Source organism: Aptenodytes forsteri, unplaced genomic scaffold (genome assembly GCF_000699145.1).
Source record: "Aptenodytes forsteri isolate BGI_AS27 unplaced genomic scaffold, ASM69914v1 Scaffold348, whole genome shotgun sequence".
In the NCBI taxonomy this organism is placed as follows: domain Eukaryota; kingdom Metazoa; phylum Chordata; class Aves; order Sphenisciformes; family Spheniscidae; genus Aptenodytes; species Aptenodytes forsteri.
This window is the reverse complement of record NW_008794169.1, coordinates 7843-32754: the sequence shown is the minus strand read 5'-3', so window position 1 is coordinate 32754 and position 24912 is coordinate 7843. Positions and strand designations below refer to the sequence as shown.

Below are 24912 nucleotides of genomic sequence, written 5' to 3'. Positions count from 1 at the left end.
AGTGATAGGACAAGAGGAAATGGCCTCAAGTTGTGCCAGGGGAGGTTTAGATTGGACGTGAGGAAAAATTTCCTTACTGAAGGAGTGGTTAAACATTGGAAGAGGCTGCCCAGGGAAGTGGTTGAGTCCCCATCCCTGGAGGTATTTAAAAGACGTAGATGTGGTGCTTAGGGACATGGTTTGGTGGTGGACTTGGCAGTGCTAGGTTAACGGTTGGTCTTGATGATCTTAAAGGTCTTTTCCAACCTAAATGATTCTATGATTCTCACAGTTCAGCAAAAACATGAGGAAAGGTAAAAACCTCCAGAGGAGCAACGTCTTCCTCACACTCTGCAGGATATATTTTGGCTGTATTTATAAATGAGACACATCTCTCCTTTTAATTTTTCCTAATTCCCTTTCTTGGTAAACCATCAAAAGGGCTCAGTTTTCCCAAGTAAGTGCTTGTAGAAGCTATTAAAATAAACTAAAACAGTATGCAAGAGAAGGTATAATAATGCACTGTAAGTTAAGCAGTAGATGTATATAAGCACTGGGACATTTTTTAATATGTTGACACATCCTGGGATTTCTCAGGTACCGAGATACACTTGTTACAACCTCCCTGCACAGAACAGTCTGATTTGTCTTGCAGACATGCAGCTATCTTGCAGTTTGAGGAGAACGGAGCTGTGCTATGTCTGCTTCCTTGTCCTCCACCCCATCTCAGCCTATTCCAATGTTAAAACAAAACTGTTAGCTTCTTTTCATTTGTGCTTCTAACATAGTACTTCACAACACATTGTGAGAAGTGTCGGCTTTTTTTCTTCTTTATTCCATTTTGATTACAGTGAGGAACATAGTGAGGAAGATAGTGTTATCCAATTACATTTGCATGTTTATTTCGCCTCAAAATATCCCCTTGATTTTCACATTTTTATTTTTTCTTCCAACTTTTTCACAGGAAAAAGTGATTCATACTCCACATGGTTCCACAGAATGTGGAAAGAAAATAAATCAGAGACTATTGCTGTTTTAGACATTTAAATGCTCAACGCCTTCCGAGTACCTGCATGTGTAAGATTCTGACAGTTGTTTATAGTAGAGAGGCCTGCATGGTTCCTTAGGACCTTGCAGTAAAGGAAGGGATCTATAAACATTTTCCACTCTGTTGAACTTCCATTTAGAAAAAATCGGGTAGTTTAATGGGTTAATGACCAAATAGCTTTCAGATTTGAATACACCGCAAAAGCCAGGGGCATTTCAGGACTGGTTATTGTAAGTGTATGACCTCAACTGAAAGTGGCATAATGGGGAGAGGAGTAAAAAAAATGCTACGAGCACTATATGTCTGCATTAGGAAAAAAAGTGATCTGAATTAATACATAGATGATAGGAGCTGGTAAGTTCATAAGAGATGACAAGACCCAAGGAATTTGAGGCAGACTTTTTTGAATTGATAGGCTTGGAGGGGACCTCACAAAAACAGTCTCCTCTTGGCTCTCTGGAGCCTAGACTGCCTGCAGAGTGATACTGCAGAAGTTATGCAAAGCTCTTGGAGTCTGGTGAAGCCTGTGGAACAACAAATACACTTGGTATCAGCTTAATCAGCTCCTTTTCTCCTGCCCTCTCCAGCCATCAAAGTCAGACTCATAGGGTCTATGGCTGGGATGCCATATGCACAATGACTATCTGAATATTTTTGTGGTAGCTTCTTTCCAGTCTAATTTACAGCTGCTAACATGTTTAGAGAAGCATTTTTAATGGATTGCAGGCCTGAAACCTGTCTGTTTGAAGAGTGCTGATGGATGTCCATTTGCCCTGGAGATTACTTTGACTGAACCCACTGGATGACTACAAGAAAGAGAACAAATGTAATAGCTCTGCTGGGTCAGGCTGAAGCCCATCTTCCCTAGTATCCAGCCTCCAACAACGGCCAAGAGACGATGCCTTCGGAAGAGTATATGAATAAGTAAGAAAAACATCTACTGACTTTTCTCCAGAGTACTGTCCTAGCTTCTGGTGATCTGCATGTCAGAAAATGCACAAAGTTGACATCCAAGTTCACAGCTCAGTTAAATTTTTGTTTCATAAATTTGTGCGTTGACCCAAATAAATTACAGCATTCATGAAATCCCATGGAATAAAATTCTATAGCCAGCTTGCGCACTGTGTGAAGGAGGCCCTTCTTCCCTTTTGAGCAAAACATCCAGCCAGTGTCGCAAAAAATGCAATGTGGGTCAGAGGACCTCCACCGGTAACTAAGTTAAGGAGCATGCTCAGGTCCTCAGGATGGAAACACTTCCCATCTTCTCTGAAGAGCACTTTGACATATACTCAGCTACTCTATTTTCTCATGCAGTCAGTCTGCACCCAGCCCAAATACAAGGTAGGTTGTGGAAATGAGGTATCTTCCTCATTCTCAGTGTCTTACTGCCACGTCTGGTGCTAACACTGCCACTGAACTGCACTAGCAGTAGAGGAGGCAGAGGTAATAGGTAATACAGTAGGTTATACATCCTATACATATACATCTTCTCTTCTGGGGATGGGAGAATTGCCTCTTATACAGTGGTAAATACAGTAATCACAGGCTGAACACATCCAAAAGACTACAGGGCAAGTCCCCTTATCTTGCTGTTCCGTGTGGGAGGAAATGGGGAGAAAACCAAGACTTGGAATATTGTGTAGGGAGCAGTGGTTCTGCAAAGGGCTGCAATTTTCTCTTTCTTCACTGTTCTGCTGTCTGAATAGGCTGAGTGAGCGAGATGTGTGGGTGGCTGGGCTAAGGGTCACCACCACACCATGCAAATAAGCTGCATCAGCTGAATGGGCTTGTGCAGCTACTCCACAGGAGAAGTATACCCAAGCAATACAGGAGAGAGAAGAATAAAAGCCAGAATAAGGTGAACATTTATTTCCTAAATAATGCACAGCTGAGCTTTTTTCCTCCTTTAAACCAGTATTTAATAAATGATTTCTTAAAACATATTGCTTAAAGGAATCTGGTAAGTTGAATTTTCTGAGAAGGTAGCATGTTTAAACTCACCACAGATCTGAGAACAAACACAAGCTCAAACTCAAGCTGAAAGCATCCTTACAATGCGCAACTGGCACTCCTGAGCACAACTTGCCACTTCTCCTTTATTTGTGCTGGCTATGCAAAGGCAGCTTTGTCAAGCTGACATATGGGAAGTGCCTATTTCACCCTTTCATGGGAGTGCTTTTCAGTGAACAAGCAACATTACCTGCATGCCTTCTTGACCAGAGATCCCCACGCCAACATCTGCCACTTGGATCATGCTGACATCATTAGCACCATCACCTAAAGATGACAAGATACAGTTTTGTTGTCACTAGTAGACCAGGAACAGTTAGCAGCAGCAAAGCAAAGGAAAACCAGTTGTTACTGAGTGTTGGTTGAGTATAGTAAGGGAGATGTGGGGTAGGAAAGGATCCATCTTTGAAATATAAAGTTCAAAGCTTGGCAAAGCTGCCAAGACATTCTGACCTTTGTAGACTTTTTTTATCATGGAAAAGTAAAAGTAAAACAAATCCCTCTCCTTTTAGTAAGATCTAAAGTCAAGTATCTGGCCTGAACTGCACAAATCCTAAAACACGGAAGGCTGAGAATGAGCTTCTCAATACTTCTGCTTCCTGATTAACTGTCTGCCTGCAATCAAGTGTGACTAAGAATGAAATGTGCAGGGAGGCCTAAAGCCAATGAGAATGTCTACACAGTAAAAAATACAATAAAGTTAAAAAGTAGATGGCGGTTGACCAATCTGAGATTAACACACCCATCACAGGTAGATTTAACTGCAATGGTTGCACAGTCACCATCCCTTGCTCTGCTTCCAATCACGATACCACAAGTGATAGGTGCCATAGAAAGGATACCAGAATGGGACATGTATCTACTTCTTAACCTCTTAAATTTACAGCCAGTGTGTGAGTGGAAAATGAAACTGTATTAGCGGATGACAAGACACTTGGTTTTAAACTTCAGTGGCTGAGGTGTACATTCACATCTCACTCCAGATTCCCTGCTGTTGGCACATACAAGAGTGGTATCTGCTCACCTGACAAAGCTCATATCTTTGTGACTGTGTGACACAACCCCAAGTTAGCTCATGTTGGTTAAAAGGGAGGAGGTATACAGCTAGGCTTTTAAGCCAGAGCAGGAGCTTGAGTTCAACTCACAGGCTCAAGATGCTCAGAAAGAATGAAAACACAAGCTACCCAGCCTCCACTAGTGTTTTTAAGCATTCTGGATAATTCAAGTTAACCAGCCAGACATTTTTGACAACATATGCAAATGATTATGTCCACAGTCAGTCAGCCAAAGATGTAAATTCAGTACGAGGAAGGCATATTTGAGCTAGATATAATGTAGTGAGCATGAGGATTATTATAATCAGCACACATTTGGTGATGTGGATGTCACAGAGTCTGGCAATTATTATATGTACTTAGGGTTTCTCATGGGTAGGTCCAACCCACATGTGTTGCTGCTATGATTAACCAAGACTGGTAGATGAAAGCTAGTGTGTTTGTGACAATATATGCTGCAATCATATCTTCTACGAGCCTAAACTTGAGATAGGGAAAGAAGAGTTGGTTGACTTTTCTTATGTAAAAATCATGGAAACATGGAAGATGCTGCCAGATTTAAAACAGGGTTACTGACAAAATCTCCCCGTTGCCAACGGAGCGATAAGCTTGGAAGAAGTGTAAGCGCTGGCATGATGCCAGTTGTAAATCCATTCTCTATACTGACAAGGCCAACTCATATCCTATGCTGTATGGCTGACTTGTAATGAAAAACGCAGAACCTTGAGTTTAAACGTGATTGGATGAAACAACACTGAGCACAATGTTGTTCTGTGTAATACAGCGATTGCAAAATGGTGTTCTGGACAGCATCAGCTAACCCAATTCTTCACAGCTGTGTTCGGACATGCCAAAACCTCATAGCATACCTGGGTCCCGATTACCTAACTTCTGTAGGAGGAAATCCCAAATAGTACTCCAGAGTTCTATCTTGGTTTTGAATAAATATGTTAGAGTAGATAAGTTAGAGTTGTCCGAGACACTTTCAGACAAAACTGGAAGACTATTTGAGTTGTGAGACAGCTGGAAGGGTCCTATTGCAAGTCAAAAAATGAAAATTCTCAAGGCACAGTATACATCAAGGCAGGCTAGTTTAAACTGAGATATTTACCTATTGCCAAGGTCATTGCTTTGAGTTTGTCTCTGACTAGTTTCACTACCATGCTCTTTTGGAGTGGAGTAGAGCGACAACACAGTACTGAACGGCATCGCTTGGCTAGTGCAAGAAATTTATCTTCTAGTGTAGGTTCCAGGGCATAAGCTAGAGTCCTTCCATCAATCACTAGGCCCAAGCTGGAAAGCACAGGGGAAGAGGGTGGATAGAGAGGGGTGAACCCAACAGTCATGTTTCCAGTAGCTTCGTCTATTGTGTTGTTTGAAAATTTAGACTCTACGCATTGCAGACACTGTTCCAGCAAGATAGCACATGTCTCCTGAAAAAAAATTCAAAATAAATACGCTTGAGAGAAAAGAACATGTATTCAAACGTTTGTGTTTGCTGTATATTTAGGCATAAGGAATACGGGGAATGTGTTATATTTGCTGCACTGTTAGTTTTAATTTCTAATAATCTTTTCTATTCACTCTAAACACACTTCATTCTTGCAGAAGATATGACAGCAATGAGGACTCGAAAGGCTTGAAATCTAATTCCTCTTTAACATGCAGTATTGTATGCTAAACTGATTTCTTTTAGCTCCTTCTCAGAATAAGTGTGCTGGGAAATGATATAATCAGTATCAGTACCAAGTTAAGTATGGTGATGAACACCATGTACACGCCTACAACTCAGATCAAATAGTTATGCATTGTTAAAGGCCAATTAAAGGTTATTTAAGCTGAATTCTCTCTCCTAGCCATACTCAACTAAAAGATGTTATTGAGAATATACGAACATTTAAAATGAAATGCTATTGGTCTTACAGTAAAGTATGACAAAAAAGAAAGATCATGGAAAATCAATTTACCAGTTCAGTTGATACACTCAAGAAGGGAAAATGTTGTTATCTTTTCTTCCTTTTCGAAAGAAATTGGAGCTGGATACTGCTGGCCTACCTCTCCTCTGCTGATCTGAAGTCCAATTTTATCACCCCATTAAAGGACTATAGCACTATCAGTCTGGTTCCTTGTATGTTAGACCGTATCAGTAAACTCTTTGTGACTGTCTGCTTGCAACAAGTTGAGCACAGGAAAGATCAGTAATTCAGAAGAATTAGAAAAGGTCTGTTAGGAAGCAAGGCATTACTGTGGATGTGGTTTTCTGACTCTCAGAGTTAGCATCAAAATTTAAGTATTGCTTCTATCTCCAGAGAAAAAGCCAGCTGAGAAAACATGAATGACTGAGTGATCTAAATACTACATTTCAGTGGTGTAAAATAAAGCACAAATTCTCTATAGGTAATCAGTTGTTTTCTTCCTCAACACATGTTTAATAACAGGTTGTTTTTGGAGACCCATTAGTGCCAATAAGCAAAACAGGGGATGTTTTGAGAATGCATACCAAAGAAAGGCATTTATGCTGCTATGGCATATTTTCATTCATGGTGGAGCCCACTACACACAGTTACATGTCTTCAATCAGTTTATGATACATGACACTATGACTTAGAAGCATGATTCTCTGAAAAGTATTCAAAGACATGTCCTACCTGAAAAATACGGATGAAGCAGGAAAAGAAGGAAAAAAAAAAAGAGGGAAAGGAAAAAAAAGGCCATCAAATTTTTAATTGTACAAGTTGAAAATAAAGCAAAGCTAGTTCACAAGTAAACTTGTGTATTGTCTCTGAAAAAAGACATAAGACATGTCCTACCTGAAAAATACGGATGAAGCAGGAAAAGAAGGAAAAGAGGGAAAGGTCAATCAGTTTATGATACATGACACTATGACTTAGAAGCATGATTCTCTGAAAAGTATTCAAAGACATGTCCTACCTGAAAAATACGGATGAAGCAGGAAAAGAAGGAAAAAAAAAAAGAGGGAAAGGAAAAAAAAGGCCATCAAATTTTTAATTGTACAAGTTGAAAATAAAGCAAAGCTAGTTCACAAGTAAACTTGTGTATTGGATCTGCTTACTGGTGATTCAGCATTCAAAGTGATGATTTCTTCATCGTGATCTAGTAGCTTGCAGGCATATGCAATATTAACAGCTGTTTCTTGCTTGTCTCCAGTAAGAACCCAAATCTGCAACCCAGCTTTGCGCAAGTTTGCAATGGTTTCTGGAACACCATCCTGTAAACGGTCTTCAATGCCAGTTGCACCTAAGCACAGAGAAAAAGCAAAATATTGCACATTAAATAAACACTTAGGGTTCACCTCAAATTGTAAGTTTGGATTTTTCAAAAAAACCAGCCGTCACTTTTATTGGGAAACAGTTAAACTACCAATGGTTGCAAGATTCAGGCAGCTTTTTTTGGGTATTGAGAGAGAGGAGGAGAAAGTAGTTGGGGTAATCAGCTGCACCAACAGTCAACAACAAATCCGGAATTCAAAACTTCAAAAGCAATCTGATGCCACTTCTAGTCTCAGAGGTTCACAAGGCTAATGTATCTTTGCTTACTGTCTCTCTGCTCTGTATCTTCACCATTTCTTCTGAATGTTGCTAGAGAAGATACTGTTGCTTCTAGGAGATCATTTCAGTTCCTAAGGGTCTTAACTGCCTTTCCTCAACTAGAAGAGGCTGGGTCACTAGAGATTTCTCCCTTTTGAAGGGGAATGACAGCAGGACTGCAGCTTGGCAAAGGCACATTAGGCTGCAGACATAAACTTTTTCCTGCCTGTCTGCTGCTCTTTGCTCTTGCAGAAAGACACTGGTTGCCAAATGAGATATAGCAGAGAATAAGTCATAAATCTGTTGGCCATGATGTGAAAGTAAAATGTAGCTTTTTCACGCTTTCAATGTATCTTTCTACCTGTTTATAAGAGACTGAGTATCTTTCCTATGCTTTCATAAATCAATTGAGAGAGACAAGATTTTCAAATACTGTAGCAAAAGCCACTCAGGACCAAGTTCAGTGTCACCACTGACACATCAGTGCTCCACTGAGTTTCAGAGAGGCTTCAATGTGAGGAAATGTAAGCTCTCACTACTAGAGAATGAGGAGGTGACAGACATGCAAGTTACCTGGACCAACAGGAAAAGCAAAGTAAACTTTTCTCAGCTATTTGTTATTCCTATGGTTGTTCCCTGAAAAAAACATTTTAGGAATAGAAGTCCACCTGAAGTCTGAGCACCAGTCACGTAGGTGGAAACACATTCTTAGGGCAATGTCGGGAAAGCTATTATTATCCAGACAGTGTACAAAGGAAAAGATATTCCTTTTCCAGACTCACTTTTTTATTCCCACAACCTAATCCTAACTGATCATTGCAAAATACAACCCACAGTATGAGGTTCTTGGGGAATGACTAAATTCTTCTGGCTAGAGCTCACTTATTTGTCTGGCAGTTCAATTTCACTTCCCCCCCCCCAGAGCGCAGCCAGAGCCAACAGGCACAACCATGGTGGGATCTTCCTGATTAATGTGGTCCGAATTAGTCACCTCATGCTCCCCTTTAAGTCAGAGGAGAGAAACAGACACTTCAAGGGTGTGATTCATCTAATCCTAAAGCGGGTATCTAAGACAGACCAAATGAAATGCACTTTCTTTTTTGTCTCTCCATTGGTTATATGGGGAGCCTCAGAGATCTGTAGTAGATACATCAGAAGTTGGGTTAGCTGGATCTCGTCTCCCAGAGACAGGCACGTTGGCAATTAGCGAAGGTTGTTACCTCCAACAGTGTTATGGCTGTCCCAGTTTCTTTGCCAGAGAAAACAGCTGGATGCTTGGAGTAATAGGGAATATATATACATTTTAGAATCTCAGTGCATTCAACATCTCAACTCGGCAGAGGAAGAGTATGACTTAGTTCTTGGAACACACTTTACATACACTGATTTTAACTGCATCATTATGAAGTACTGCAATCCCCTTCCACAGAATACAGAGGCCCCGAGTGCATCAGCTGAACCTGATGTATATGAGAGTTGATGCCTCTCACAAATGCAGTTTATGAGCTTTGCTTTATGAGTGTCTCTGGTGCCCCTGGAGTCATGGAAGTCTCTGACATGTTGAAGTGGCACTAAGCTAACAAAATTCTGTGGACAGTTTGGGCCGAGTTCTCCTCCTGTTTAGAGCAGCAGTTCCCATTTATGATACTGTGTCAAATTCATCCCTGATATTACTCCACTCATTTCACTAGTGATAAAATGATAGCAGGAGCAAGAAAAACAGGGTATGTCTGTTATCTTAATTATATCCCATTCCTTTGTGGTGCTGCACATGACAGCCATGACAAAGTCCAAAAGAAGCCAATTTCTGTACTGTCAGAAACCATTTAAGGGAAAGAACGGATTTCATAGCCAAGCTTTCAGAATTTTTAACACATTTTAATTTCATGTCCAGCTCTCATTTCATTACCTAGCAGATGCAGATTCTTCTCTATCCGCAGTGCTGACTGAAACAGAAGTTCTTCACGATTTTCAATAGAGGATTCTGCTTCTAAATGACTTTTTAACCAACAGGCATACTCTTCCTTGCTGAGAACCTATTACAAAGAGTATGTGAGGGCACAGTCAATGTGATGCAGAGGCCTTCATACTTTATAGAATAAAATGAAAAAGAAGTCATGAATCAAGAACAATAAATTAATAAATGCCTTCAGTAATCTTTGTCAAGACTCTCCATAAAAGCAAACTAAGAGTTTGCATTTACTTACTCTTTTTGCAATACAGAGGGTCCGCAGCCCATCTACAGCATACAGATTAAGGTAATTCTGGGTTTTGCTTTGGATTTTTTTTTGATGTTTGCCCCGAGGGTCATCTAGATAAGAATAAAAAAAGAAATTAGTGATTGAAAAATAACAGCAGCTGAGTGGCCTCAGAGAATAAAAACTTGTCTATAGTACTCACTGTACCGGCACTTTATAACCGATACTTTTAAAGAGCTGCTGATGTCTCCTGGGAAACTCAGGCAAAACATTCCATTTAGAAACAAAAATCTTGTCTTTTTGTTCTGTCTTTTCTGTCTTCTCTCTTCAAAAGTCATTGTGAATGTGTGTTAGGAAGACCTTCTTTTTCTTACTCCTTATTTGTTTGGCCTGAATACTTTAGGAAATCATGACAATCTTCACAGCAAACAATAAGGTCAGAAAGAGAAGTATGATTTCAAACACACTACTAGCAAATGCACATCTCATCACGTGCAGAAAAATGACACTTACTTAAAAATAGCACTTAGTTTTCCACCAAGGTTAATATCTCAAAAGAACCAGACACAGTGCTCTGTTTTGTATATCTAAGTGTATGAAGGTACTTCTATTACTGCTGTACTGATACTACCTATTGGACTGAGTCAATGCAAGAAGTTCCAGGTGTGACTGTGATTTCATTTAGAAGAGAATTTACACTTGTGTAGACCTCACAGCTAGCTTCTACCTTGAATGCAGCAGCACAACTTCCACTTAGCTTTACTCTTTACTTAAAGCAATGTATAAGAACTCAAGATCAGGACTGAGCATCTGTTCCTTTTCTCTCTTTAGCTGAGATTGGTTCAATGTGCTCACACTGTGATCAAAAAAGAGTAATGAATATGATGGTAACACATTTTGTTCCATCTCATTACCTGAAATGATGTCTTCAAAAGTTAAAAGCAGGTCATATGCATCTTTTTTATCATCTAGGATCAAGACAGGTTCATGTACAATGTACTGTAGTAGCAATCTTAAATAATATGAATTGCAGAGTTAGTACTAAAGTAAATGTGCAAGCTGGTAAGTTTATAGATTGGAGCCATTGAGTGAGAATGACCAGTACCTTATGGCAGGTTTTCCTACTCCCTGATGTCATATATTTTTTTTTCTAAAGTCTGCATGTTTTTTGGGGGTGTAGAATAATTTCAGGATTATAATTTTGTAATTGGAGTTGTTCCTTAATGCAATATTTGTGCTACTGGTACTTGCACAGTAACCAGTCACAGAGTTAGGTGAACGCTGCTGATCACCAGAAGTCTGAGCACCTGAAGAGACCTACTACAGATGATCTCAGTTCACCATTGGATGTGCTCACCTCTCTCAACTGACCATTCTGAGAACCTACGGGCACTATACCCTTATATTAAGCACTTAATACTGGTATCTAAATTAGATGACACAAATATCTTACTGTTTATACGTTTCGGTGCCCATTGTCCCAGTGTGCATTCATACCCAATTTGATCTTGCTATGTGTGACCATGTATATAGATGTCTATCTGTCTGTCTATAAACTTAGATAGCATTCAGTACTTTCATATTTATACAGCAGCACAGTGTCTAACCGGGCATTTAGAGGCTCCAGCACAAACACATAGAAGTATTGATGTTGTAGGAAGGAAGGAGCTGGGAGCTTGGAATCCCAATATTCTGGGTTTTGTTCCTGTTATCTCAACCATGTATCAGCACATTTTACTCACTGTATAGCTGTTTTCTCACCTTTAAAGACTGTCCTATCCTCTCTAGGTCTGTAAAGCTGGGAGTATACGCACCCAGCTGTTCCTAAGGGAATCCATAAAGATTGCGATATTTCATGCATACCTTCATTTCAGTTCCATCTCTCATTAAGGTTGTGTGGTGAATACTGGTAGGAATATTCTGGTGGGCCTGTCCATCTATCTATTAATGCTACCTATGCTATCACTATTGATTTTCTCAGAGGGACGGTACAGATATATTATTCTGGAAGAACATCCCTACAAATATTATTTGCAATTGGAGAGCCCTTTCTTACACTATACCTTGTGGCTCCGACACACACCACCAGGTTCCTTCAGAGGCTATTAAAACAGCTCACAACTAGATTCAGCTGCAACATAAAGCGGAAATACGCATATACTGAACTGGCAGCCTAACACAGTTTCATTTAGCTTCTTTTCTATTTGTGCATGATAATCTTTTTGGCATATGTGACTTGGCTGTGTAATATAAGAAATTTTTTTTCTGGGAGAAGTACTGCCGCAAACCTTCTTGGAGGCTTCTTGTATTAGTGAGTCAGCTTTTTTAACTTTAGAAGAATAAAGCAGGCAAGCATTCTTCCTGATTTAATGTGATACATTACTATTCTAGAAAGAAATGCCATATTTTTTGCATATCCCACATGAAATTGTCTTACGGGAGTGGCTATTTCAGTCACTCACTGATTTCAAATGGTGCAAACTTGCATAGGTGCTTAAACACATCAAAAGCTGTTTCTATCCCTTCAAGGTTAAATGGTGTTAATCACTTCAGTTCTGTCTGGATACCATGGGCGCTAATGCAGTGATCATAATGTGAAATGCTTATACCACCTTCAATGAACAAAGACAGTAATTCTCTACAAGTAGAGATGCGCACACCATTTTCTGTGCGAATTCTCAATTCCAGTGCGGAAGACTGCATCTCCCTCCTCCACCAGCATACCAATGACAGCTAAACCCCCTTCTAGCTCTTCATGTGCCTCATCAGTCCTACCCTGAGATTCATCTTGTGCTCAGAAGTTAGAAGGGGGGAAGGAATCTCTTGCAGCCAAAACCCAGTTGTGGAGATTCTTTTTAGCTGGGATGCAGTGTCTATGCTGAGCAGTGTGACCACATGCACCACGTCAGTGAAAACCAGCAAATAAGTCTTCTCCAGAAGAATGATAGAGAGCTAGTGGTGTTCTGCTTGCTTCATTTCCTTCCATAATCGCAAGCTGCAGAAAGCCAGCCCAGCCATTGTTTTCTCAATGACTTATGTTCACAGTTTCTGTGCAAGTTGGGTATTGACTCAAACAGTAAATTTCTTATTTATGAACATGGTGACTGTTGAGATAAGTAAAAACAATACACTCTTGGGAATCATTTCAAGGCTTTTGGAAATATCTGTACGCTATCAGAAAACGTCAGGTTTCACAGTCTCAACCAGATATTCAGCCAGAGCAAATGGAGTCAGTTCAGAAACTTTTTAAGTTTTGAAGCTTATGGCAATTTCTGATTTTCTGTAAGACACAACTGAAGCTACAACGTAATACTTTTGCTTCTGATTTGGGGCTGTTCCTCATGTCATATTTTAAAATACTCTTCCTCCCAAACAGGGACCTTTGTGTCTGATAGGACCCTGTCATGCCACGTGATGTTTGAGTTGGGAGATTATGGGCACAATGTTGCCTTGGTCCTTCAGTCGAAGGGCACAAGTACCACAAAGTCTCAAGATGCATGCTTGACTGGTGTAGAATTTACATGTCCCTGAAGCACTACGACAGCAAAGAGTGAGCACCGGGATTAGCTGTCATGTCGATTCACTTATTGGTCAATTCCTTGAAATGATAAATGCCTGAATTCTCGTAGCATTACATCTCCTCTCACACTCACATTCCACCACCACCAGAGAACAGGATGAAACCACCGACAGATCCCGCAATACAGGTAATAGCCACAGCATAAATCTTCTGAGGCTTCCTCTACTGGGGGAATACCTCCCTGTAATGGGAAGAAGATGTCGTTCCCTCAGGAATTGACAACATATCCACTGGCATTAGGATGCTGCAGGCTGTGCAAATTCAGTTCCAGGATTGAAGCTGCTCAAGAGAAATGTCAAATGTTTTTCAGACAGATCCGCTGAAATATACGGAATTACTGAAGCCAGCAGTGGCTTAGAGGGCTAGAAAACAAGGGAAACTGCTTATGTGGTTCTAGCGGCTGCACTTTACATTGCTTGCAAAAGCAAAATATACGAAAACTCATTGTTCAATTTGGGCTAAAAAACTAAAAAAAGAAAAAGGGCACAATTTCAAAGCCACCTTCAATTTGCTTGCCTGTAAAGATGGTGGAACCGCTGTATTTGCCCAGCTACAGAATCTGCTCACTGCCAACACCTATCTTCAGGAACTCTTCTTCCCCTTCTCTGACATGCACCACCTCTGGTAATGTTGCCATTGTTTGGTTTTCTAACTGGCCTTGTTGTTTTCACCTAGGTGGGTCCTAGATCTGCCTGAAATTTGCCTGAAAATTCCTTGATCCATTGAGTTTACTGTGAACGGACACAGCAGCTTCAAACATGGTCTGTTATATGGTGACAAAACATTTAAGACTTGACATAAATAATATTTTCTTTTCTTTTTAATGCTCAGTTCTCATTCTGAGAAGTAATTTCCAAACATTATTTTCTAGGTATGTTATTAGAAATTCTCAGTACTACAAATTCTCTGTTAGTACTTTGGAGGGAAACAAGTTTCCACAGATGCTCTATGTACCTTCTGTGATATCAGATCTTTAATAGAAAATTATTCATGAATACTTTGTTGTTAGTTAAGGACAAGTTGTTCTTAATTTTTTTGGCTCAGCTTTGATTTATATGGCTGTAAACAGAAAACTAATGCCAACATTTTTCTGTATTTCATTAAACTAAAATTACACAGTGTAAGCCTTTCACAATTGTTTACTCCAACTAATGTCAAAGTAACCACAAAGTCAATGCATTGGTGAAGCATGGGAAGTACCTCTAGCACTTTCGGGCTCTGTCCATTCATACTGGGGTAGCCTTTAAACACTGGATTAAATTCAGTGTTGAAAATACAGTAAATTAGATGCAAACTGATTCATGCAAACTAAAACCCGTGTGTCTCCTCTAAATTCTGAAAGCTTACAGGGTTCTTCTTGAGTCCAACCAATTATAATTAGCAGCTATTTAAAGTTGTCCCTGTTTCATGCGATATCTGGGTGCTGGAGAAGTACTCCATGCTTTAGGGAAGTACTCCATGTTCACAGCTACGTGTCTATTCCCTACTAGTCAACTACATATTTGAAGCCAAGATTTCTCGTCTGAACAGCGTCTCTCCTTTTTTGCCACAACCTTTCTGTTTTGGTGGCTGATTGATTCACAGTGCCCTTTATCGTCATAGTCACACCAGCATAAATGCGTTGATTTATGCAAACATATTGCAGCAAAAGGACATAAAGATTCACAAATGAAACAGAGAGGAGAGCTGCAATAGGAAGTGCTTGGGTTTCATATAAAATACTCAAATAGCCAAGCACTGCCAGGCAGGTTTTCCTGAAGAAATGTAAGTTGCTTTGGCAGAGTTTCAAGAAATTCCTTCAAAATAAAGTTTGCTAGTGGAAGATCTTGTGCAGAAATTAATTTAACTCATTCTTGTAAGGTGAGGAACCAGTAATTTGTTACAGAAAATTTGCTATAATAACAAAGTATTATAAAAGAAGAGAGACGGCTGCCATTCTACCATTCCCTATATTCACAACAAAAGCAGGCAGGTCTACTTGCTAGAGAAGGCAATAAGATATGATGAGTTTTTCAGCAGTTAACCAGAACCACCTCCCTCCCACCCCCACTCCCACAAAGGTAAGTAAGAGGTGTACCTGAAGAGCAGGGTAGAAGAAGATCCATAATAACTGAATCTGCTCCTTTAGTGTAAACATTTATTTCATCTGTGAGAGGATGTCTGACTACTACTGACATCCTCTTCCTGACGGAATCAAAGCCCAATGTATGTAATACTTCAAAGCTTAATGTTCCCAGGTGAGGTAGCTCCACTGATACCTGGTCAGACAGCCTTCCAACCAGAGAACAGTTATATGCCCTTGCTGCATAGACGAGAGCAGCTTCATCTGGACTCTCTGCTTCATAACGGAGTTCTCCTTCCTCAGGTCCACTCCCCACGGCTGTCCGGCCTTGCTGGGAGCTGTAGCCGTTGTTATTCATCTGCGCAGAGTATGCCAGCTTCTCTTCCAGTTTTAATAAAGTGCTATCCGTAGATGTAGATGAAAGCACACTTAAGCCAAATCTGTGCATTGATTTGCTTGTAGCTAGACTAGATGAACTGCTGCTGTTAGATCCAGAGGTCAAGCGACTTGGAGTGAATCTTCGTATGAAGTCTTCTATGGTTTTTACTGGAGATTTTAGTTCAAATCGATCTCTAACCTTGAGAAGTGAAAAACAAACCAATGAACAAAAACTGAAGAGAAACTGTACAAGAAATCTGACATTGTTATTCAGACTAAGCAGCTCCAACTAAAGGGGAGAATTTCTTTGAGAACGAAAAGTAATGGCATTTGTATTTTGAGAAAGGAAATGGACAAAACTGACTCAACAGCAAAAAGCTTACTAGAGCTTCAGAATTGTGCCTGTGTGAAAGCACGTATGTTTGTATTAAAAACATTTTTTCTTGTTTTACCTGCTCAGATATGACTAATGGATAGACTATCAATGTTGCACCACCACCAGTAGCGCACCAAAACCTACTTGGAGTGAATCTTCGTATGAAGTCTTCTATGGTTTTTACTGGAGATTTTAGTTCAAATCGATCTCTAACCTTGAGAAGTGAAAAACAAACCAATGAACAAAAACTGAAGAGAAACTGTACAAGAAATCTGACATTGTTATTCAGACTAAGCAGCTCCAACTAAAGGGGAGAATTTCTTTGAGAACGAAAAGTAATGGCATTTGTATTTTGAGAAAGGAAATGGACAAAACTGACTCAACAGCAAAAAGCTTACTAGAGCTTCAGAATTGTGCCTGTGTGAAAGCACGTATGTTTGTATTAAAAACATTTTTTCTTGTTTTACCTGCTCAGATATGACTAATGGATAGACTATCAATGTTGCACCACCACCAGTAGCGCGTACCAAAACCTATCGTTAGTAGGAAGCATTGGCATTCTTTGTGCATATTCAGTGAAGGTAGTAAAAAAAAAGTTAATGAAAGAGTTTTCTGTTGAGAAGTGTGGTATCAGAAAAGTTTTATGAGAATATGCCAATGTCGACAACATTCTCAATAGGAACATGTTGAAATAAATAATTTCCGCTGTCTTCTCTTTCAGCATTAAAGCATTTTGCTTCAGTTTTATCACTCATCTCCGTTTACGTAAATCTTTTTTACAGATACAATGTTATTAATAGCAATAGCATATTCATAGTAATATATATTAAATTATTGTATAACAGTGTAGCATTCCTGAAACAGCAGAATTGAGCATTCTCCAAATGTTTCCCTGGCACAAAACCATGTCATTTTGCAGACTAGTTCACTTTTTATTCCAATCTGGAACAGAAACAACTCTCAGAATTTTCTCCAGAATGGAAATTCCAGTTGCTGGCTAGCTTTAATACTACATTCCATTATATTTTTGTCTTGCAGATCATCTTGGGACTGCATTTTTGAAATTCTCGTTCATCAATGACACTGATTTAGGCCGATTCAGCAGTAATGATCATTATTTCTCATAATGAGCTTAAGATGCATCTTTTACATAATTTAAAAGTTGAGCAATGTTTTTCAAGTATATTCTCTTTTTGAACTTTTTAAAAATGTCTCAGCCTTTTCTTAATTTAATCCATAAGTACAAAATATTCACAGAGAGCTTATATTCTTTTCTGGGAAGTCTTGCACACTTACAAATTAGTTTCCACACATACTTACATTTATTAAATGAATACAAGTTATAGTACAAGAAATTGGGAAAGTTTCAGAAGTATCTTGAAATTGTCGATGAAAGCCTATCTTACCTTGAAGGTAAGTGAAATAGCTGACATACTCCATTTAACTAATGCTTAACTAAACCCGCTCAATCACATAACGGTTCTAAGAGTTGTCTCACAACTGGTTCTAGTTGTTTCTCACTAGAGCAGGAGGTTTTCATTTCCCCAATTTACAAGATAAATAAGTACCAGTGCAAAAGAGGCTTAAACTCTCTTTTGCTGTTTCTTTAACCCACCTTCTGTCGGGGCTGATTAGGTGCAGTAACCACGACTGTATTACATATAGTCAAAGCGATGAAGAAGTCAAAAATGTCACATAGTTCTGGACTCAGATGGGATAATGGCTGTTCGTGGCTCCTCATGACCTCCAGATGCTTTGCACATTCATTCACCTTTTCTAACAAGCTTGGGTCAGGTGTGATGTCCTTCTCCTAGTAATAAATAGCAGTGATTAATATCTGTGATTCTGCAAATTTCCAAAGCAGCAACAAGCAATCAAAGCATCCAAAGCAGTGTCAATATCAAGAGTTTTATGGTGGCCTTACACCACAGAGTGGAGGTGGAGAGGATGTAAGACACCCATTCTAGACAAGAAACAGTTAACAATGAGACTACTGATAGAAATGGAAATGGGAGTAACTGTGTTATCAACTTTTTCACCACAGATAATTATAGCGGCAATATTCATCTACTTTGGGGGTAGTGGATAGGAGAAGAGTTACATACTAATATTCCTCCCTCTCTAATTCAAGACACTTGTTATCTATTACTAAAGGGTGGTACACTACAGAGACCAAAAGAGTGGAAAAATTAGACAGCAATGACATTCAAAGCTCGGCCTTACATCAGCACAATAAAATGAAACCATCTTGGGTTGTTTGTTAGAGAACAACAACCATCCACACATTTGAAGGTAATTAATGTGGTTTTTTACATTGAAACAAAGAGCACTTTCCACTCTATTTCATCAGCACTTTCCACTTACTTAATCTATTTCTTGTCAGAGCAAACTCCGGTATTTCTCAAGATAGGAGGATGCAAGGATACAAAAGATTAAAAGATAAACCGATCTAAGGCTCTTTCTTCAGTAGAATTTTATCTGCTGATGCTCAGCAGCTGATGAACATGAGCAACCACAGAACCCCGTGTATAAAAACTGCAGCTTGGAATTGTACCAGAAGAGCTTACTTCTGACTGAAATCAAGAAGTTCCACCAGTGCAAACAGCATCTGTGTATGTATCAACAGTATTGATATTTGTAATTTGTTTTAAGGGTGAATTTGTGTCAACAGTGCAACAATGCAAAATCCCGAGATAGACAAGACTTGGCTTCTCTGCTCTCTTATTACCATTCAGCTCATGTAAAACGTCCACGGAATTACAATAGTATAAAATAAATTAAACAAAGCAAAGTTGTAAGGACATAAATTCACCAACATTTTGAAATGTAAAGTGTTTTTTTTTTTTAAATACAACACATGCAATCCACTGATAAGCTTGAATCACACTAAAAATTATGCTACAGTGTATGTCAACAGTGTCTAAGAATTGGAATACACAGTGTCCAGCCCAGCACTTGTTAGTTTTAAAAACCTCTGTCAAAAGAGAAAAGAAGAAGCATACACAGAGCAATTAGAATCCTTGACTTCAAATCTCACGCTACTCTCAGCTTCTGCAGATAAAGGGAAGGCATACATTTTCTTTTCAAAATCAAGGTATAACTAAAACAAAGGTTTCAGATTGTCTTCACCTTTGTAAAGGTTGTTCCCACAGAGAAGGTATTTAGATAAGATCTCTGCCAACACTTGACTGGTTTTGTACCAACAGCTGTGACTACAGAAGAAAAAATGCCAAGATGAAGACTGTAAGAGGTACACAACATGCTACGGATTTCTTTACCTTTCCCTTTTCAGGACATTGTTCTATTAAAAGATACAGGACACTGTGCATTTAGTTCTCATGACTTACCATTGGGCTACTGAATGCAGTGTGCTTCGAGAGTATGCTTGCTCTTTTTGCTTCAGCTCTGCTACCTGTGCGCCGGTGGGTTTTGGTGCTCTGGCTTCTGTGGACTACTTTGATGCTCTGATGGCTGCAGATACTATCACGCTGGGATAGAGTTCCTCCTTTTGGGGCTGCCTCGTCTTCCTCAGAATCAAGTTCTTGGTACATCGCTAAGCGTTTGGCTGTCAGTAAAAATACAGAGGGAGAAATGCTGCATATGTTAAATGTGGCTGAGAAAGAGGGAGAGGGACACGGTGACTTTGTTCAAGTGATCTGGTTTTAATATTACACCGTGCTTTCACAGTAAGAATGAATGATTCCATTATCAGGGGATAACCAAGTCTAGTCCTAATTGATTGGTGGTATCTAATGGAGGATGCAGATAACGTAATTAGAAATGTACTGCAATACACTGCCTCCCTCATCATCCTCCCTCTCTGAAAGGCAGTTAGACTCTGCAGTAACTCACTGCATTCCCAAAGACTATTCCACAGCTCAGCCTGATGAAATCAACCAAATAATTTGGTCTTTCACTTGCAGTCTGAGAAGGAAAGAAACAATCCAGAAAATTCTCTTGCCCTTTCCAACAGAATACGGAAATTTCACGGAAAGTATTTTCCAGCAAAAATGTTGCATCTACCCAGCACCAGTTAACTGACATCTGAAATGCCCTCAGAACAACACACCTACAGAGCACTACTGCCCTTATTTTATATACAGAGATGAGGTAGACAGCATAAAAGCCTCGCTCAAGGTCAGGGCCATCTGGTGCAGAGTGGAGACATGAACCCAGATTCTTGACTCCTCGCCTGGTGCTAAAACCACCCTGGAGTCCATCCCTTCCTCTCTGAACAGGACGGTAGGAAGGACAATGCACCATGCAGTATCAAAACCGCGGTACCCTCACCTGCTGCGACACTTGTTTCTGTCACAATTTGCTGCAGTGAGCAATACCTAGTGTACACAGAATGAAAGAGTTTTTCCAAATGATATATTTTAGACCAACACTTCCCCAGTCAAGAATCCGACTACAACAGTTAATGTTAGAAACAGATCCTGGCAGTTTGATATACAGAAGTTAAAAAGGAAACAGAAAGAAGAGGTGAGAAACAGCCGTGGAATCCAGCCCCTCTAATGACAGGCTCCGGTTAGCTCTAACTGATGTATAACATATTTTTCCATTCCTAAAGACGATGGGCATTCAATAACCTGGGTTATTCATTAGGCAGGCACATGCCACTTTAACAGGTATCTATTTATTCCTTCATGAGGTATTCATTGAAAGGCTTTTCATTATACTATCAAAATAATCCACGCTATCCAGATATACAGTACAAGTTACATACTTGTGGCTCGGCTTTGTTTCGGTTCTCTGGTGTAACAAATTAGATTTTCCTATGATGTCAAATGATAAATCACTAGCATGTAAGTTAATTATTCAGGCATTTAAAAAAAAAAAAAAAATTTCTTCCAAAATACTTCCTGAGAAAAATCTTGCATTACCTATAGTGAGTTTGGCATGGGATCACTTTTAACTAGCTAGATTTACGAGCAAAGAAAACCCCATCCTTGCCATCCTCTGCAATTTTCAAACGTTTTAGCTGTCAGAAAACAGTCGGAGGAGTTGAAATCAGACCACACGCAGTACATGGCAATAGCTCTATCAGTACAGTATCGTACATCAGAGGTTTTTTCAACTCCATTTGGAACATGTATAGGCTCTGTCTGAAATGTGGGAGCTGGGAGAGCTTCCCAGTCCTGGCTGTGAACCCCGTCCTTGCTCTAACTGCATGCCCAGGTATTCACATCCTGTGCTGCACTCTCTCTCCTGCTGGAAGAAAATTTAGGCCATGGAGGTAGAAAGGGCCATAGTGCATTTGGAGACATGGAGAAGAGACTGCAGGGCACACTGCAGATCGCTTCTGCCCCATAGCTCGGATACAGCCCTGCAGCCCAGGCCTTGAGGCTGATGTAGACTAACGTGGATGACTGAGGAGTTTCCTTCATTAGCATTATTTGGTGTGATTCATGCTCCTCTGTGTTATGTAGTGGGAAAGAGGTTGAGCAACAGCCCGTTCAGTGCTGTTGAGGGCAGCTGCTCATTGAGCCACACAGCTGTAAATGGAAGAGCACAGCACCCTTGCCTTCTTTCAACGCCTACCTTGTTCTTTGATTCATATGACAGAACCTAGAAGACAGCTCAAAAAATTAGGGAGGTCACTGGTCTCCTTGGCCCTTCTGTTGCATGGTAATGAGTTGCAAGGAAATAAAGTTCACTTCACCTGCACAGGCTGCTTCCTGCAACTTGTTGCACGTGCTTTGGGGTAGCTCAGTCCTAACCTGTCCCATCACTCTTGCCCACTAATTCCCACTTTATTCTGCTCTGTAAGCCTCTATGCATTTTCCCAGTGGAAGTGCAGATCCCTATACTGTGAATTTAATTCAGCTGATCATAGGTTTGTCTATATCAGAAGGAGTCTACACTGAGGGCCCAAAGTGATCTGCAGCATGTCATAAGCACTGATCCAGGCCCTCAATCAAGATGTAAGCCAGGCTGCTAACTGTTCCCCCCCAGCATCCCAGTTTCCTTCCAAAGGAAACCCAGGTATGCGAGGAAGGAAGGAGCCATGTGGAGATTGTAGTGTGTCACTTTAAGAGGATGCCTCAAGTACCAGAATGGAGTGGCACACTGAAGGACTTCTGCCCTTCTCTGCACTGGGGAAGTATGATGCAGTGCACATCTGGGGAGGTATGATGGAGTGCACATCCTGGGATGAGGCCTGCGGAGGGTAGTGCCCAGCCTGACAGCGCAAGCTCTGCCTTAATTGTCCTTTGCAGACTCCTAGCTGCATGCTGCAAATCCCAGGTTGAAAAACCATTGCCCAAGATGACACACGAGTAAGGTTTTCTGCACTTTACCAATGTTTAAGACTTAAATCAATCATAAGAAGCATGTTTTTGTGCCTTATCTTCACTAAGGCTCTTAGCAGCAAAACCAGTGTTAAGGAGAGTTGGTGCGACACGTCGACACTCAGCCTCTCTCAGGAAAAGCATAAGAAAAGCTTGGATTTGCCATAGGGATAATCTTCCTCACTGTGGATGCTGGGCATTTGAGTGGTAGACTGACAGAATGCTGCACTTCCCGTAACAAGTAATATACCTTGACAGGGAAAGGACTGGCTACAATGACTCTTTACAGCTTTGCAAAATGTGCTACCCAGTTGGTCCAACTCCCTTCCGAGCAGAGTTTTTTAAAAAAGGACATACATTTTCTTTAATAATCATACCTAATTTAAGCTTCTGCTCTGAAAATACATCTTGAAATACATGACTCCAAAGACCCAGAATTGATTATCATTTTATTCCACGTATAAAAACTCTATGGTTAAGCAGAGAATGCATTTCATGCAAGTTATGCTTGCATACCATATCTCTGTATTCTTCGTTGTTCTTTCTTCTTTCTCACATTACATCTAAAAATATTTTGTTTATTCAACATAGCAAAAGCTGTTTCCTAATGCAGCACTCAGCTTATTCACTGGTATTATACCAATAGCGCGGTCCTTTCTAGTCTATGTAATACTAGCCATCTCTTGGTCTCTACACAGGTTTTCATCATAGCACATTCATTTAATTGTTCCTGCCACTGAGAAAAAGGGAAAGTAGATACAAGACTAGAATCTCATTTAACCAAGTTAAATGTAATTCTTTTGATACAAATGGTGTTATTTCAGTTTTATACCAAGGTAAGCTTGATAACAAAAAAACAGGCCTTAGCACCTTTCAACATTTTCTCAAGTAGAGTCTTACATATTATGCAGCAAGAATTAAGAAGCTTGAAGAAATAATGAAACCCAGTTCAATTGTTATGTTATGGCTAAGGTTCACAATGCTTCAGCTGTGCAAAGCGTGCTTATTTGGGAACACACTGTTCTCATCACCCACTCAGCCCTCCCCGATTCAGAACCTTTTCCTGTGAACATTATAACCTGAAAGACATTGTTGTGGGATGCTTTTCAGTTTCAGCACGGAAAACTGATGGCCTTGATCTTTTGTCTAATGGAGAGTTTTTTATTAAGGGCAAAGGCACAGACAACTTTGAGAAACACAGCAATGCAATTCATAAAAGTCAAATTTCACTATCCTCTAGTTCATTTTATATTTACGGCACAAAGAAGAAACAATAATTAATACTTATTCCATGAACTTTCTCCCATCTTTCAGAAGACAACAGTAAGCTATAAATAAAACTCCTGTAGTAGCTGCTAAGTACTTGAAGAGACATTCTTTTTTTAAAAAAAACCCTTTTATTTAATTATTTTTTGGTTTTGCTTCTTTTTGTTTTACCTTCCATGCTATCTGTGTTCTACGATGAGGCATCCATTTTGCAGGCTGACGGAGACACCGTTGCCACACAGCCAGATGTTCCATTAACTAGAAAAGTGCGATCAGGAAACTCTAAAGGACTTCCCTTCAAGCAGAATAAAACTGCAGACCCCCTAATCCAGAATAATTCAGCTGTCAGTGTGTGGGCCCTAATTTTGTCATGGGATTATTCCGTTTCATCCCAAACCATTTGAATGAGGCCGTTACTGAACTATCTTGAAGTAAATATAGATGTGCAGTACTTACACCACCACACCACCTTATTTCCTTATTATGTTATGAGTGCAAGCTTATGTCACTCTGAAGTGCGCTCTAGTGTCTACATAAAGAGTCAGTCGAGCAGCTAGCATGGTATAAATTTTGTATTGTACAAATGTGCTAACATAATCTAACTTAATTTACTTTGCAAGAACTTCCCCATAAGGACAAGTCTTGAGATTAGAAAACACCAAGATTTTCCTTCCTCTTCCCTCTTGGCATCCCCAGGGGCTTAAAATGAATAACTTTAAGTCCTTCATTAAGAACTCTTTACTCTACGTAGAAATGGAGATCATTCCTACTTTTCTGGAGATTTTCCAGAGCAACTGTGAGTGTAGGTATATGCTTAGAAAAAAGTATTACCTGTCTCTAAATATGAGTTATTCTGTCTTCTATAGGATTTAAAATGGGGCACTCCCAACGTACTGAGTTCTACATCTGCTGGCACCAGTTGTCTCCTCAGTTACCAATTACAATTTTTCAAACAGCAGTAACAAATGTAAAGAGAAGCTACAAACAAGCTATACAGAGTGCCTGAAGCACCCAGTCCTGCTAAAGGTTTTGATCTTTCTGGGGAAGGCCTAAATGGATGTCGCGGTTCAACCCCAGCCGGCAACTAAGCACCACACAGCCACTCGCTCACTCCCCCCT

The 24912-nt window shown here is 39.9% G+C and overlaps 1 protein-coding gene across 1 annotated transcript in view; it reads right to left on the bottom strand.

The window, feature by feature from the left end:
• The window catches only part of ATP10A (ATPase phospholipid transporting 10A (putative)), a gene marked incomplete at its 5' end in the record, with an annotated part of 51966 nt that overhangs the window by 20448 nt on the left and 6606 nt on the right, over window positions 1-24912 (bottom strand). The window contains 8 exons of the mRNA XM_009281827.2: window positions 3228-3304; window positions 5204-5525; window positions 7166-7350; window positions 9550-9676; window positions 9848-9951; window positions 15496-16057; window positions 17850-18044; window positions 19582-19799. Coding sequence (XP_009280102.2) covers window positions 3228-3304; window positions 5204-5525; window positions 7166-7350; window positions 9550-9676; window positions 9848-9951; window positions 15496-16057; window positions 17850-18044; window positions 19582-19799 — 1790 coding nt within the window. The remainder of the gene's footprint in view (window positions 1-3227; window positions 3305-5203; window positions 5526-7165; window positions 7351-9549; window positions 9677-9847; window positions 9952-15495; window positions 16058-17849; window positions 18045-19581; window positions 19800-24912) is intronic.